General features: G+C 37.2%; 1 protein-coding gene across 4 annotated transcripts in view; it reads right to left on the bottom strand.

Annotated features, from left to right (window-relative positions):
• Positions 1–1,099: 1,099 nt before the first annotated feature.
• The window catches only part of TDRD5 (tudor domain containing 5), a 91,408-nt gene continuing 74,860 nt past the window's right edge, over positions 1,100–17,647 (bottom strand). For all 4 annotated transcript variants that reach the window (XM_065882246.1, XM_065882236.1, XM_065882253.1 and 1 more), the window contains 4 exons: positions 12,756–12,938; positions 11,847–11,990; positions 5,789–5,999; positions 1,100–1,347 (listed from right to left, as the gene is read on the bottom strand). In XM_065882246.1, the coding sequence (XP_065738318.1) occupies positions 1,100–1,347; positions 5,789–5,999; positions 11,847–11,990; positions 12,756–12,938 (786 nt within the window). The remainder of the gene's footprint in view (positions 1,348–5,788; positions 6,000–11,846; positions 11,991–12,755; positions 12,939–17,647) is intronic.

Below are 17,647 nucleotides of genomic sequence, written 5' to 3'. Positions count from 1 at the left end.
TAGAAAGAGAGAAAGGAACTAGGGGCCAGCTCTGCCATTTAATGGCAAAACAGGAGGCCTTAGAAGAGGGGCTAGTCATAGGCAGCGTGCCAGTAATTCACACCTCTTTCTCTGATTTTACCACTAAGAAATGCTTCTGTATTGGATTTTTTACATTTGGGTATAAGTCTGGTATTTTATCACAAAGAAATTTGTATCACTCACATTCTTTAATTTCACCTTTCAGTCTTTTCTCCTGATGGTTTATACTATGAGCTAAACAGAATGTCACATAATAAATTGGACTTCAGAGAACATCATGTTATATAAATGCTTAAACAATACCACCGTTTAACTATTGTTACATTAAGGCTCCAGGGAACTATGATGACTTACAGAGATGGCTCAGCTAAGTTTCAACAATCGGTCTCTATAATTTTGCTGTCAATCTTCAAGAAATTGCCTATAGTGAAAAATAGCTTAATTTTTTTTAAATGTAAAAGGGTTCACATGACCAAAGCTTCATGGTGTGGATTTTCTTACTGATCCTAGTATTTCAAAGAAATAATGATGGTAAAGATTGGAGCCCTTGATTCTCTCTATGATATAGAAGTTTTCAAATGAGAAAAGGCAGCCTTAAAATTCAGACAATCCTTTTTCTGGAGATAGGGATGTGAGAATTTTTGTCTTACTACATATGGATCACAAAACATTCGTTTTTCAGTTTACATTTATCAGTCATGATATATACAAGAAAAACATTTATACACTTCGTTCTAAAACAGAAACTAACACACCACTGTAAAGCAATTATACCCCAATAAAGATGTTAAAAAAAAAAATTTATAGAAACACAAAAACTTCTTTAAACTACAACATTGAACAAAGGTGAACAAAACCATACAGAAAAAGAAACATCCACAAAAATGAAAATTAACATTAAACATCAATACTTACACAACAAAGGGGACTGTTCGCATAACAAAGCTAACAAAGAGTCACACAGAAAGACAAAAGCATCAACTATCAAAATACTACTTTGTCTCAATACCTCCTTCTCTTTCGGCCTGGGAGGTCACCAGGCCCTAAGCATCTAGTTTATTTTTTCCTCCCTCCTCTCTCATGCTTCCATCCTTTTCACACTGGGGTACCAGTGCAGGAGTCTCCTGGATGTGGCTAGCCGCGCAGCAGCTCCTAAGGCAGCAGTGGCTGTGCTTCGAGGAATGTAGAGCTTCTGAGAAATCTGGTGCTCAGGAGACAAAATCAAAGACAGCTGGTCCATGGCTCCCTGACTCTTATCTTTGAACACTGTAATAGCATGGCTACTAGAAAAATCTTCATTCTCTAGGCTCTCTGGAGAGCTTTCCACTGAAAAAGAAAGAAAACACAGGTCTTTTCAAGAGGTTCTCACACTCTCCCATTCTAGATCTTTAGTAACGTGTGTTACAACCATCTTCTGGTTAGGTGGTGCCAATTATCAATGGCAAATCAGAGAGAAAGAGACTCAGAAACCAGTCAAAAAATGGAAAGGAGATGAGGATGGGGGATCATGCGCTGAGAAAAAATAAATCTTGTCAGGATGAGGGCAAAGAAGAGAGGACAAAATATCTACTTGTGAATAAGGACATCAAAAAAATAAATTGGATATAATTCCAATTCCAGGGAAGAATCCTTAAGCTCCCTTACTTCCTCCTCTCAGCAGTGAGCAAAATGGTGTCCCACGGGCCTTCTCTATTGTGAAAGTGGTCCCAATTCCAAGTCTGCCAGCATAAAAACAAAACTGACCAAACTGACCATAAAAATGAAAATTAACATTAATTAACATTAACTGTGTTTGCTAAGAAATTCCAAAAGCCAATTATTAGCCACAGAAAGAATTCCTTGGGAGTTAGTTTAACTAAGAAGAAGTAATCTTTTCAATGGAATAAACTGCTGGGAACTCCATGCTGAGAGTTCTTAATAGCCACGGAAGTGGATACTAGCATCCTCACATGTGTACTCCAGACCAGGGCTACTGAAGGAGCTGGTCTATGAATTGTTTGAACCTGCCTGCAATGAGAGAAGGAGCTTTTGCCAATATATAAACCAACACACTGCTTCCTTCAAGAAAGTCCTCCTTTAGGAAAAAAAAAAAAAACTAGGGGAGCTAAACAATGTGCTATTGTGTTGTCCATCATCACAAATGCTTCACAGGCTAGTACGGGTATGCCGACTACATTCTGAAAAGCACCGCTCTAGACCTTAAAATTACAGATTTCAGAAATTCAGAAAAATATCAGGCATAATCCAATATCTTATTTTGTATCTTTAGCATCTAGCAGCAGTAGCATGTGGTACGTGTGCCATATATTTATGATAAATTAAATTAAGGAGAATTTTACAGGGTATTCTAAAAAGTAAAACTCTGACCGCAAGACTATAATTAATGCCCACTAGAGTGGAAAAGAGACAGTGAGTTCTAGTGCAATAATGGGGCTTTACAGGAAGTCGTTGGTGAGCTCAGATTTTAAAAGGTATAAAAACATGAAAGCAGGGACACACAATGAAAGAATTTAAAAGAGTAGCAAAACTTCTGCTTCCAGACATGATGCTAATTAAACAGGGATTGAAAAATCATCTCTCCTGCTTTAAACAACTGAAAAACTGGACAAAGTATTTAAAACAACAGCTTTCAGACACTGAACAACAAGCTCAGAGGACAGTGCTCCCTGAGAGACGGGAAACAAAGTGAGCCCTCCAAGTGCCTGAGCTCACTGTCAAAATAAAGCCCAGGCTGCAGTACAGGGAGGGAGAGTCCACATTGAGCCTGGAGGTCTCCCTGTGCTGAGAAGACAGAGTTTGGAATTTATGGAGGCCAGGTGTCTGGAATTTGTGGGGGAAAAGTACAAGTCAAGAGGCAGCTGCAGAGAGAGAAGAAGCTGGAGACCTGCAGAGGTCGCTTTGAGTCTTAGGCTGGGTAGAGATCTGGCTCACGTATGTGAGGGGACCACCAGGGCCAGGGAGAAAACCTACCTGAAAGGAGTAGGCAGAACAAACACTAGGCATTTTATACTGGGGCAAAATAGTTTGTGTTCCCACCAGCTACAGTGTAAAGACATCCTAACACATAGGGCATCAAGTCCCATCAATACCCTCAGAAAGGTACTGCCTAGCAGGGCCAACAGACTTAAGGCTTTTCTAAATCAGCCTAACGAAACCTAAAATAAACACAGAAATAATCAAAGCAATTTCAGGTAATTTAATTACATTCCTCCCCCCGCAATAAATTATACATAGACAGCAGGGAGGGAGGGAAGGAAGGAAGAAGGAAGGGAGGGAGGGAGGAAGAAAAAGAGATTCAGCCAACAACATATAATTCAGCATCTGCCATCCAATAAAAAATTACCAGATACACAAAGAAGCAGAAAAATATGACTTGTAATTAGGAGAAAAACCAATCAGTAGAAGCCAATTCAGAAATGACAGAATGCAGAAATGATACATATGCTAGAATCACAAGACAAGGGTATTACAATAGCTGTCATAAGAACACTCCAAGTATTCAAGAAGTGAATGATGAGTATGCTGAAGAGAAAGATGGAAGATATAAAAAAGACCCAAACCAAACCCTAGAGATTATAACTTGAACTTCTGAGATGAAAAATATACTGGATGGGAAAAGAACATATTAAACACTGAACAAGAAAAGGTTATATTATGCTCATAGATCAGAAGACTCAATATTGTTAACATGTCACTTCTCCCCAACTTGATCTAGAGATTAAAAAAAAATCCCAGTAAAACTTTTAGCAGGCTTTCAGTAGAAATTAAACTAATCCTAAAATTCATATGGAATATGACCTAGAATAGCCAAAGCAATTTGAAAAAGAAGAACAAATTTATATGATTTCAAGACTTATTATAAAGCCACAAAAATCAAGACAGTGGTATAAAGGCAGACGTAATAGTAATAGAACAAAATGAAAGTCCAGAAATAGACCCTCACATATACAACTTCATTGGCTTTTGACAAAGACATCAAGGCAGTTTAATGGAGAAAGGACAGTCTTTTCAATAAATCATGCTGAAACAGCTGAATAATTATATGTAATCAAAATAAACATTGATCCTTACACCACACCATACACAAAAATTAACGAACTGGATCACAGACCTAATGCAGGACCTAAAACTATAGAACTTTTATAAGAAAATGTAAGAGAAAGTCTTAGTTACTTGAGTTAGGAAAGAGTTCTAAATAGGACACAAAAAGTTCAAACTATAAAGGAAAAAAAAAATCAACAAATCTGATTTCATCAAAAGGAAAACTTTTCCTCTTCCAAGGATGCTGTTACGGAAATGAAAAGGCAAGCCACATACCTGAAATATTTGCAACAGATGAATCTGACAAAGGTTTTGTATCCAGAATAAAGAATTTTTACAAATCCATAAAAAGAAGATAATCCAATAAAAATGCACAAATACTTCAACAGGCAATTCACTAAAGAAGATATACAGATGGTACATAAACACATGAAAACATAGTCAACATCACTGGCAAATAGGAAAATGTAAATTAAAACCAAAATAAGATACCACCACACACCCACTAGGATGGTAAAATTTTAAAAGACTGGCGATATAATATGTTGCCAAGAAGATGAAGCAATCAGAACTTACGTATATCGCTGGTGTGAATTACCAAATGGTTCAGCCGCTTCGGAAAACATTTTAGCAGTTCTTAAAAAGTTAAACAGGGGCTTCCCTGGTGCTGCAGTGGTTAAGAATCCGCCTGCCAATGCAGGGGACACAGGTTCCATCCCTGGTCCGGGAAGATCCCACGTGCCGCAGAGTAACTAAGTCCGTGCACCACAACTACTGAGCCTGAGCTCAAGAGCCCGCGAGCCACAACTACTGAGCCTGTGTGCCACAACTACTGAAGCCCGCACACTTACAGACCATGCTCCGCAACAAGAGAAGCCACTGCAATGAGAAGCCCGTGCACCGCAACAAAGAGTAGCCCCCACTCGCTGCAACCAGAGAAAGCCCACGCACAGCAACAAAGACCCAACATAGCCAAAAATAAATAAATAGATTTATTTAAAAAAAAAAAAAAGTTAAACATGCAGTTAGCATATGACCCAGCAATTCCACTCCAAGGTACTTGCTGAATAGAAATAAAAAACATATGTCTACACAAAGAGCTGTATGTGAACACTCACAGCAGCTTTATTCATAATGGCCCAAATCTGGAAACAATCCAGATGTCTGTCATCTGGTGAACAGATAAACAAATTGTGGTATTTCCATACAACTGGGTACTACTCAACAATGAATAGGAACAAACTTTAGACACCAGCAACAACATAAATGAATCTCTAAAAATCACGCTAAATGAAAGAAATCAGACATAAAAACTACATACTGTATGACTCCCTTTATATGAAATTCTAGAAAAGGAAAAGTAACATGCCAGAAGCCAGAAAGCAGTGGGAGGGAATGACTGCAAAGGGATATGACGAAGCCTTTTAGACTGACGGAAATATTCTATTATAATGACTGTGCTGCTTATTACAAGACTGTACACATTTGTCAGAACTCATAGCATTGTACACTTAAAAACTGGCAAGTTTTACTGTGCATAAACCTGACCCCGCCACCCCCCAAATTGCAGAAAAAAAAAGAAGAGTGGCAAAGTGAAAGGGAACAACTGGAGGAGTTCAGACAAATGCTAACATCAGCAATTTTTCAAGTCATGTTCTGAAAAGATAAATGAAGGTTTTTAACAACGTGGCAAACCATTGCATTTGTCAACTGTATGTCAACCTACCTGAACCAGAGTGTTTTTGTGAGGAATCGACCACTGCAGGAGTTGAGTTGAGCACTGCTGTGGACAGCTGAAATTGCTTTGGACAAGTCTCAATGCTGCTAGGCTCAATCTGGCCACCTTCTGCTGACTGCTGTGACTGGATAAGAGAGATGTAGAACTCCTCCAATTCGGGCAACGTGGGAGAATCTGAGGAACTCTTTAAGTTTGGTTGCTACAGAATGGGGAAATGGGGCAAAAGCATGAAAAGTAACTGTTAGTTCAACAGTAAGAATTAAGTCTATTTTGTTTCCTTACTTATATACAAAAGAATATTTTCATATCATAATTAATAAATAAAACTCTCCACTTTAAAAAATCTAGATACTCTCTGGAAAACAAGTCCTTCTCTAACTTAGTGACCATTAATTCAAGAAGCACGTATTGAATGCATATTATGAGCAAACATGGTACTGAGGGCTGCCAAGGAAGAACGGCAGGAAATGAGAGAAATAACATTCACTGCGCACTCATTGTCAGGCACGATGCTAGGTTCTTGGCATGTGTTTCTTCAATGAAACATCAGAACGTTTTTCCTACGTTAGGTGTTGTTACATCTTCTTTATTACCGCTTCCTTTACTTAGCATAATGCTTTTTCACAAGAGGCTTACCAAGTTATCCAATGTCAACCAGTAAGCGACAAGGCAGAGGGATGAACTCAGGCTAGCCTATGTTCTCTCTGCTCCATCACACCGCCTCCCAGTAAATACGATCCCTTTTCCTAAGGAGCTCACAGTCCTCGGCTAGGGAAACAGTACACGTGCTGCAGGTGGCCATGAAGAAGGCATTAACTGCATTCCGCAGCATCAAAAACATGCTAGGAGAACACAAAGGACTTAAAGGAGGGCTCCTCAGAAGAAGTGACAAAATGGAGTACTAAGAATCAGGGTTTGAGAGGAAAAGATGAACTTCCCAAACAAAGCCTCGATTTGGGCTAAAACAAATGAAGTGCCAAATTTTAATCAACAGATCCTATATCCTACCACAGAGTCGCTGCTGAAATAGCTACAGTTTACAGTGACTCAGAGAATTTGTCTTCTGTGATGCTAACTAACTGGCACTGACGATTAAGTGGGCCCCGTCAGGACCAGGCTGTAATGAACCGACCTAAGTGGCTTACAGCCTGGGATCTGCCCAGGGTAAACTGAAACAAAATTTATACAAACAGAAAATGTAGCTTTGTGTGTTCTTTAGGCTGTGGAGTAGACATTTACTATCAGCTGGCATTCCTTTTGCATTCCTTTCTTCTTCCATTAGGAAACACCTTGTTCATTTTCAAACATGGCTGGCATGGATGTGACTGATATATAATTATGTCATAAACAAATGGCTGTGCCCCTTTATCTGGCAGCAAAAATGAAAACTCTAAAAGTCCACATAGCTATCCTGCCATACAATATGCTACTTCAGGAGAGCAAAGAGCTGGATTCAATTTTTTGCTTAATTTATGCAACTTCATGTATGTGCTTTAGCTACCCTTTAAGTTTATTCTCACTGAAAATGAGGTTCTTTCAATAAAGCTTCAGTGATAATTAAGTAAATATTAATATGGCAAACTTTTAGAGCTGGAAAGATCATTGATCCAAATCAGTCCTTGTAGACGGATAAACTAAGGCCCCAAAAGCCAACTTGTTCAAGTCTTGTGGTAAAGACTAAGCCACAGATTACAGAACTCCCAGACAGGTGTTTTTTACACTAAGCCCTGCTGCCTATTTTCAGTAGTTTAACAAAATCAAAATCAGAAACAGTTTTTTTAAAAGCTGTATCTTTTTTTCTTTCCTGATAAATATGATTTTGAAGAAAGACAAATTGTTAAAACATATTTAAATGCATTCTGACAGCTTTTCACACTGGAAAAAAAGAACATAGGTGAATGCCTTCTAAATGTGTATGCCAGTACTGAAAGCAAGTGCCTGTGGTCAACTTAAGCACTTAATTGAAAAGTAAGAGTCTCTTCCTCTAAACGGTGGTTTAGGGTGCTGCTGCTCAAAATGTGATTCACCATCAAGCAGCTTCAGCATCACCTGGAAGCTTGTAAGACATGGAGAACCTCAGTCCCCATACCAGATCTGCTCAACCAGAATCTGCATTTTCACAAGATTCTCAGGTGATCTGTATGAACATTATAGTTTGAGAAGCATTGCTCTGCCAGATTTATCCCTCTGTAGTTATCAACTACTGACTCCCTCGTAGTTGTCCGAAAATATACCTTTATGGAACTAGAGGTTAGTGGCAGATTTTCAAGAAACATGTTCATGATTTCTGAAACATTAACTTATGCAATCGAAAGAATAGCCCCAAACCACAACATACAACTTCATGCCCGCTAGGATGGCTATAATTTTTTGTGTGTGTGTGGTATGCGGGCCTCTCACTGTTGTGGCCTCTCCCGTTGCAGAGCACAGGATGCGGACACGCAGGCCCAGTGGCCATGGCCCATGGGCCCAGCCGCTCCGCGGCATGTGGGATCCTCCAGGACCGGGGCACGAACCTGCGTCCCCTGCATCGGCAGGTGGACTCTCAACCACTGCGCCACCAGGGAAGCCCTGTATAATCTTTTAAACTAGATAATAGCAAGTGTTGGCAAAGATGTGGACAAATTGGAACACTCTTATATTGCTGGTGGGAATGTAAAATGTTGCAACTGCTTGGAAAAGTCTGGCAATTCCTCAAAACACTAAACACAGAGTTAACATAGGACCCAGCCATTCAACTCTTAGGTATATACCTAAGAAAACTGAAAACGTATGTCCACATAAAAACACATACACAAATGTCACAGCAGCACTATTCATAATAGCAGAAAAACAGAAACAACTCAAATGTCCACCAGCTGACACATGGATAAACAAAACGTGGCCTATCCATACAATGGATTATTCAGCCACAAAAAGACGTAAAGTACTGATACATGATACAACATGATGAACCTTGAGAACATTACGCTAAGAAGCCAGACACAAAAGGCTACACACTGTATTGATTCCAATTATATGAAATGTCCTGAAGAATAAGTAAATCAATAGAGAAAGTAAGATGAGTGGTTGCCTGGGGGGAAGAGGGTTGGGGAGTTTGGGTGGGGGTGACAGCTGAAGAATGCGTTTCTTTTTGAGATAATGAAAATGTTCTGAAATTCTTATGGTGATGATGGAGGCACAATATGCTAGTAAACTAGTGAATATACTAAAAGCCGTTGAATTGTACACTTTAAATGGGTGAACTGTATGGTATGTATATTATATCTCAATTAAGTTGAGGAGACAGAGGATGGAGTCTGAGCCCCACGAATGTGGAGGAGCTTTGACAAACTCCTCAGGCTTTCAGCTGAGATCTCCAAAGAATCATGCTTTAGGAGTAAGAGCCACATTCAAGGACTAGGGACAAAAGTGAAATATAGCAGTCCTCACCAAACCTAAACCAAGCCTCAATATGTGTGAAGGTGACTGGCTGGTATCTGCCAGCCACTAGACAACTGAACCCTCTTTGGAGGAAGCTATCTCATCCAGAGCCTCTCTAAATTCCATAATGTTCAACATTCCATTAAAAAGAACCATGCGGTACGCTCCGCCTGTCTTTCCCCTCCCCTGAATGCCCAAAACAGGATCAAATGACAAGATCAAATAGAGAAAAAAGGCAGTAAGAACACACTCAAAGGTAATTCAGATATTGAAATTATCTGCAAAAAACTTTAAAGTAACTATGATTATTAACATGTTCAAGAAAATGGAAGTTACAGACAAAATTGAGGAAAATATGGAGAATTTAAACCGAGAACTGGAATCTATAAAATAAAGAATCAAATGGACATTCTAGAACTGGAAAATAATATGTTTGAAATTAAGAGCTCAACGTGTGGGTTTAACAGCAGACTGGATCCTGTAGAAGACAGGACTAGGGCACTGGAATCATCAACATAAAACCTCCAAACAGAGGTATTGCAAAAGGAAAAAAGAGAGCAAACAAGAAAACAGAGCCCAAGGGGGACTCAGCCAAAAGTTCTAACATACGTAGAACTGAAACGCCAGCAGGAAAGGAGAGAGATAATGAGGCAGAAGCAGTGTTTGATTAGATAAATGGACCAGAATTTTCTAAAACTGATGTACAGTATCCATCTGCTGATTTAATAAGCTCAGTGATACATATGCAGAATAAATCCAAAGGAAATCACATCTAGATATATAATTATCAAAATGCTGGAAGCAAAAGACAGAAAAATCTTAAAAGAAGCCAGAGGGGGAAAAAAAAGACATACCTTCAAAGGAGCAATGGTAACTGACAGCTGGCAATCCAACAGAAGCCAGAACATAAAGGAATGACATCTTCAAAGCATCGAAAGAAAACAGTGCCAACCTATCATTCAATACTCATGGAGAATATCCCTCAAAAAGGAAGATTAAAGTCAGAAATATGGGAAATTAAACATCATACTCCCGAACAACCAATGGGTCAAAAAAGATCAAAGGTAATTAGAAAATATTCTGAGACAGACAAAAATGAAAACACACAGTATACCAAAATTTATGGGATGCAGCAAAGGAAGAATTAAGAGGGATGTTTCTAGCAATAAAACATTAAAAACACATTAAAAAAGGAAGAAAGATCTCAAACAACTCAATTTTATACCTTAAGGAACTAAGAAAAGAAGAACAAAGACCAAATTTAGCAGAAGGAAATAGTAAAAATTAGAGCAGAAATAAATGAAATAGAGAAAAGAAAAAAAATCAATGAAACTAAGAGTTGTTTTATATATTGAAAATATAAACAAAACTGAGAAACCTTTAGCTAGACTAATGAAGAAAAAAAGACTCAAATGATATCAGAAAAGAAAAAACATTGCAACTAATGCCACAGAATTGAAAAGGATTTTAAGAGACCATTACAAACAACTGCACACAAACAAACTGGATAACCTGAAAGAAATGGATAAATTCTTAGAAACATATAGTCTTGAAAGACTGAATTAGGAAGAAATAGAAAATCTGAACAGACAGATTACTAGTAATGAAATTGAATCAGTAATCAAAAACCTCCTAACAAAGAAAAACACAAGATAAGATGGCTTCACTGGTAAAATTCTACCAAACATTTAAAGAATAATTAATACCAATTCTTCTCAAAGTCTTCCAAAAAACTGAACACTCCCAAACTCATTTTACAATGCCAGCATTACCCAGATACCAAAGGGATAATGGTTTTTTTCTGAAGGGGTGATGAAAATGTTCTAAAATGGATTATACGGGTGGTTGCACAAGTCTGTGTATACTAAAAGTTATTTGAATTGCATACTTTAAGTGAATTACATGGTATGTGAGTTATAGTTCAATAAAGCTATTATATCTTAAAGAAAGACTACCTGAGAAACAAAATATAAAAGTTTATTTTATCCTAAAGCTAAATCTGTGCTTTAAGTAACCTACATTTCTGGAACAGACTGTTCTATGTAATGCAGCATACTTTTATCAATGATCTCATGCAAAGTAACCATATTCTGTAGAAAATATATCACTCAGAAGGTTCATCTTCCACAAATCTGCTTTTCAACAATTCTCCTAGACTTGAGTCCTTCATTTTCAATGTAATGCACAAAAGTACAGAGACCGTTAGCCAAATTTCACGATTCACACAAACAGTCCTGCTGTTTTCAGGATGGAGAAACACAAAACAAACGGATTTTGCTCCAGGGTTAGTGTTTTCTGCCAAAGCAACAGAAAGAAAAAATCTGGCCTAGATGATAGGACAGATACAGAACTTAAAATGTATGATTAAGGGAAAATACCTGTTTTCCCTATCCCTAATGTAGAGGTTTAATCAATCTTTTAATTCTAGTCTCAGAATTTTTTTCTGGAGAGATGAATAGCAACAGTAAGTTAACTGAAATTTATTTTTAAATAAACATACATTTTTATGTATATGTATTGTACCAAATGCTAAGAGAGGGATCATTAACCAGAATTTTACTTTCTAAAAGTGAAAGTATTTCCTCATGAAAACTTGTAACAGTAACATTCGTTAGACATTTACATTTTGAATTCCGGTTGTGCCAGTATTTTTTTCTTGAGCACCCAGTCCTTCTGGTTTTTCAACTTCTACTTCCTTCCCACTCACAAGGCCTGAAGGCTGCCATGAAACATCCCATGTATCTTTGGGTGTAGAAAAACACCAATCCTATAGAGAAAAAAATTGCAACAATAAACTGAGACATAGTGCCATATGATCCAAATGGAGGATAACTTGGGCAAGGTAAAGGCAAAGAGGCAATGTATACTAAACAAGAAAAGATATTTATTAACTTTCTATATCAGTGTGAGTTTTCCCCCTTGCTTCACTGGTCCATGCTCAATACACTGAATTCCTCTGAATACACAGATCACATTAAAAAAAACACAACTCTCTTTGTAGTATTTTCTTCAATACTGTTTTCATGGTTAGATGATTTTCATGATCATCCAGTATTTAAATGGCACAAATAACGAGGGGCAACTTAAGTGTTGATAGTGCTTCTTTCTAAGAGCTGGTGGAAAATAAATTAAAATTCAAATATATAGGGCCCAATATTAGTAAATATACTCACTGCAGAGATCCAGACATAATATTACAAGGCAATGCAATAAAAATTAAATTAGGGAAAACTGTTTATTTCTAGATCCTAAGGCTGTGACTAGGTGCCAATGGTAAAACAAAAATCATAATGATTGATAGAATAGATAGCCACAATAAGTCCATGGTTTACTCTCCCCTGCTTCATCCTGCCCCCATCCCTAACACTACCATCTTTGGTGGGGGGGTGGGGGTGGGAATACATTCTTCTGAATTATTGTCTGATTAATCCCTATGAAATGCAGAATGCATAGCTTTTTTGAAGCTTGGACAATTACATTAATATTTCCTTTTGCAGTAGTGATTTGCTTTATGTTTTCCCAAGGATCTAACCTTCTGTGGCATTTCTTTACATGATGAATATGGTTTCTTTCCATCAAGCCTTGAGGTAGGTAAGTGGGAGGCAGCATCACTTCCTTCTCCCATTCCAGCCTGCAAAGGTATCCAGTTCTCATCCCATATATCATCACCTATGGTTACTGACTCCAGGCATGGCATTCCAGTGGGAATCTCATCCTAGAATGTATCAGGTGACAAATAAAACTTTAATTTATGATTCCTGTATGTATTTTGAAATTTAGGTTTAAAATTTTTCCTAACTCCAGGTAAAGATGGAAGTTTGAGTACATAATTTATTACTCTCTCTCCTGACACATCACCAAAATAAAATAATTTAAGGTATAAACTTATGGTCAAAGAGAATGTAAAAGGAGAAAACATCACCTATGTTCTGGATACAGGAAATCAGACAACTGACAACTTATTATGCAGTCCTGAGAAAGTGGAATCCTGAGCTTGGAGCAGGAAAAACTGAGAGTCAACCCAAATTTATACCATAAATACTGCAAAAGTTCAGGAATTGCTCCTACAGAGTTTTTGGAATTGAGGGTGTAAAGTGGGAATGAAAACAAGAGCTCTTGTTAAAAGTCTGTGTAAGAAGCAGTTAGATCTCCAGGTACCCTCCCCTATTTAAAAAACCCAGGAAACTACACCTCTTCCTCCTACTGGAAGACTAGAGGTCTTCTGGAGGGTAAAGCTGAGGACGGTGCAAATATATAATAAAAACAGTAGAATTAAATGAAGGGTTGTTTTATACTGAATATAGAGCTCTGTCACTCTCTTTTTGATAGCAGGACAGAGATGAGAGTAAAGAATGCACAAACTTGAAGATAGATCCAATCTGATTATCCACTCTGAACAACTGAGAAAAAAATTGGAAAACAAACAAACATACACACAAAAATAGAGCCTCAGGGAACTATGGGACAATACCAAAAGGTTTAACATTTGTGTCGTCAAAGTCCAAGAAGAAGAAGAGAAAGAATGCAGTGCAGAAAAGTTATTTGAAGAAATATGTCTGAAAACTTCCCAAATTTGGTTTGGGAAGACACTGACCTACAGATTCGAAAAGCTTAGCAAAACTCAAACACGATAAACTCAAAGAAATTCGTGCCTACATAGATTACGAGCAACATGGTGAAAACTAAAGACAAACAAATATCCTGAATGAAGCCAAAGAAAAATTACACATTATTATAGTGGAACAACAATATCAACACTGCACATATCTTGTATCAGAAAACATGAAAGCTAGAAGGAAGTGAAATGGAATTTTTAAAGGGTTGAAAGAAAAGAACTGGCAACCTAGAATTCTACATCCAGCAAAAGCATCCTTTAAGGATGAAGATGAAATAAATACATTCTCAATGAAGAAAACAAAAATAATTTGTTTTCCACAGACTTGCCCTAAAAGAATCACTAAAGGGAGTTCTTTGAATAGAAAGGAGATGATACCAGAAGGAATAAAGGAAGAGCAACAGAAAAAGTAGATATCTGGGTAAATATAATAGACTATTCCCCTCTTGAATTTTTCAGAATATTTGAAGATGGAAAGCAAAAAATATAACATTATAAATTCTCAATATACATAGTTATTATACATAGTAGAAAATAAAGAAGGTGGGAAGGGCTAAAGACCTATATGGTAGTAAGATACCTACATTCCACTTGAAGTGGTAAATATTGATTAAGTCCACTGTGAAAAGCCAAAGGTGTATATTGTAATTCCTAGAGTAATCAGTACAAAAGTATACATATACAATGAAAATGTAATAAGTAAATTAAAATAGGCTACTAAAGAAGAATGCTAAATAATAAAAGAATACTACCAAAAAACAGGAATACTAAAAGAAGAAAGGAAGAGCAAAGGAATGAAAAGCTGGGGAAATGAATAGAAAGATAATAAAATGGTAGACCTAAAATCAAAACATATTGATAATTTTATTAAATGTAAATGGACTAAACATACTCATTAAAATTCAGATTGTTGTGCCTGGACCTAACCCTTCCCACCTGCAGGCTGGAACCAGCCCTGGGACACCCAGAACCATGCAGCCAGCTGTGCTGGAAACCAGCTCCACCACCAGCAGACTGGCACCACAGAACCAGACGACCCAGAACCTGGCCCAAGCCACCACACAAGGCAGAGCCTGGCAACCAACCAGCCTTGACTACCAGTGCACCCACAGTAGTGGGCCCAGTCACAACAGAAGGGCCCATGCAGCCCACATGGGGGCATCCCTATAGAATATAGCTCTGGGGACCAAAGGGGAGTGTGCTGCTGGGCCCCACATGACGCCTCCTATATAAGGCCACTTTCCAAGAGCAGGATATGGAACAAACTAACCCAATACTTAGATATAAACACAGAGAATTAGGCAAAATGAAAAAGAGGAATATGTTCCACATGAAGGAATAAGACAAAACCCTAGGAAAGGAACTAAGTGAAGTGGATATAAGCAATTTACCTAAGAAAGAGTTTAAGGTAATGATCATAAGTATGCTCAACAAATGCAGAAGAAGAATGGATGAACACAGTGAGAAGTTTAACAAAGAATTATAAAATATAAAGAAGATCCAAACAGAGCTGAAGAATACAATAACGGAAATAAAAAATACACTGGAATATCAATGGTAGATTATATGATACAGAGGAACATATTAGCAAACTGGAAGACAGAGTAGTGGAAATTACCCAAACTGAACAGAAAAAATAATTTTTTAAAATGAGGATGGTTTAATAAGAGACCTCTGGGACATCAAGCATGCTAACATTCACATTATACAGGGGTCCTGGAAAGAGAAGAAAGAGAGAGAAAGGGGCAAAGAACTTACCTGAAGATGTAAATAGCTGAAAACTTCCCTAATTTGGGAAAGGAAACAGATATCCAGGTCCAGGAATCACAAAGAGTCCCAAACAAGATGAACTTAGAGGTCCACACCAACACACATTATAATTAAAATGATAGAAATTAAAGATAAAGAGAGAACCTTAAAAGCAGAGAGAGAAAAGCAACTAGTTACATATAAGAGAACTCCCATAAGACTATCAGCTGACTTCTCAGCAGAAACTTTGCAGGCCAGAAGGGAGTGGCAGGATATATGTCTACAACCAAGAATACTCTATCCAGTAAGGCTATAATTCAGATTTGAAGGAGAGATAAAGAGTTTTAAAGACAAGCAAACGCCAAAAGAGTTCAGTATCAGTTTTACAAGAAATGTTAAAGGGACTTCTCTAAGCAGAAAAGACCACAACTAGACATACAAAAATTATAAAAGGAAAATCTCATTGGTAAAAGCAAAAAAACAGTAAAGGTAGTAGATCAACTACTTATAAAGCTAATAGGAAGGTTAAAAGATAAAAGTAGTAAAATAATCTATGACCACAATAAGTAGTTAAGAGATACATAAAACAGAAAGATGTAAAATATGATGTCAAAAAACACTATATGTGAGGTAGGGGGAGGGAGTAAAACTGCAGGGTTGTTACAGTGTGTTTGAACTTGAGATCATCAACTTAAAATAACTATATATATATGCTTTCAAAACTTTACATGTATGTGTGTGTGTATATATATATATACATATATATATATGAGAGAGAGAAAGAGAGGGATAGGGAGGGAGGAAAAGGGGGAGAGTCAGTTATATATAAACCTCATGGTAACCCCAAACCAAAACTCTATAATAGATATACACAAAGAGAAAGGAATCCAAACATAACACTAAAGGCAGTCATCAAATCACAAGAGAAATGAGCAAAAGAAGAAAGGAACTACCAGAACCAATCAACAAAATGGCAATAAGTATATATCTATCAATAACCACTTTAAATGTAAATGGACTAAATGCTCCAATCAAAAGACGCAGAGTGGCTGAATGGATTAAAAAAAAAAAAAAAAGACCCATCTAAATGCTGCCTACAAGAGACTCACATCAGATCTAAAGACACACACACACTGAAAGGGAGGGGATAGAAAAAAGATATTCCATGCAAATGGAAATGAAAAGAAAGCTAGGTTAGCAATACTTATATCAGACAAAATAGACTTAAAACAAAGACTGTAACAAGAGACAAAGAAGGATATTACATAATGATAAAGAGATTAATCTAACAAGAAGATGTTACAATTGTAAATATATACACACCCAACACTGGAGCACATAAATACATAAAGCAAATATTAATAAACATAATGGATTTTATTATAAATAATAATAGTAGGGGACTTTAACACTCCACTTACATCAATGGACAGACCATCCAGATAGAAAAATTAATAAGGAAACAATGGCCTTAGATGACACAGACCAATTGGACTTAATAGAGATATACAGAATATTCCATCCAAAAGCAGCAAAATCATATTCTTTGGATGTGCACATGGAACATTCTGCAGGATGGATCACATGCTAGGCCACAAAACAAGTCTCAATAAATTTAAGAAGACTGACATCATATTAAGCATTTTCTGACCACAATGGTATGAGACTATGGAAGTCAACTACAGGAAAAAGCTGCCTAAAAAACACCAACACATGGAGGCTAAACAATATGCTACTAATCAAAAATGGGTCACTGAAGAAATCAAAGAGGAAATTTAAAAAATACCTGGAGACAAATGAAAATGGAAACACAATGCTCTAAAAAATCTATGGGATGCAGCAAAAGCAGTTCTAAGAGGGAAGTTTACAACAATACAAGCTACAAACAAGAAAACAAGGAAATAAGAAACATCTCAAATATACAATCTAACCTTATATCTACAGGAACTAGAAAAAGAGAAACAAACAAAACCCAAAGTTAGTAGAAGGAAGGAAATAATAAAGATCAAAATATTGTAGAAATACATGAAAGAGAGACTAAAACAACAATAGAAAAGATC

This window comes from Phocoena phocoena, chromosome 1, assembly GCF_963924675.1.
Source record: "Phocoena phocoena chromosome 1, mPhoPho1.1, whole genome shotgun sequence".
Taxonomy (NCBI): domain Eukaryota; kingdom Metazoa; phylum Chordata; class Mammalia; order Artiodactyla; family Phocoenidae; genus Phocoena; species Phocoena phocoena.
Note: the sequence above shows the minus strand (reverse complement) of the source record. Positions and strands in the feature narration are given on the sequence as shown.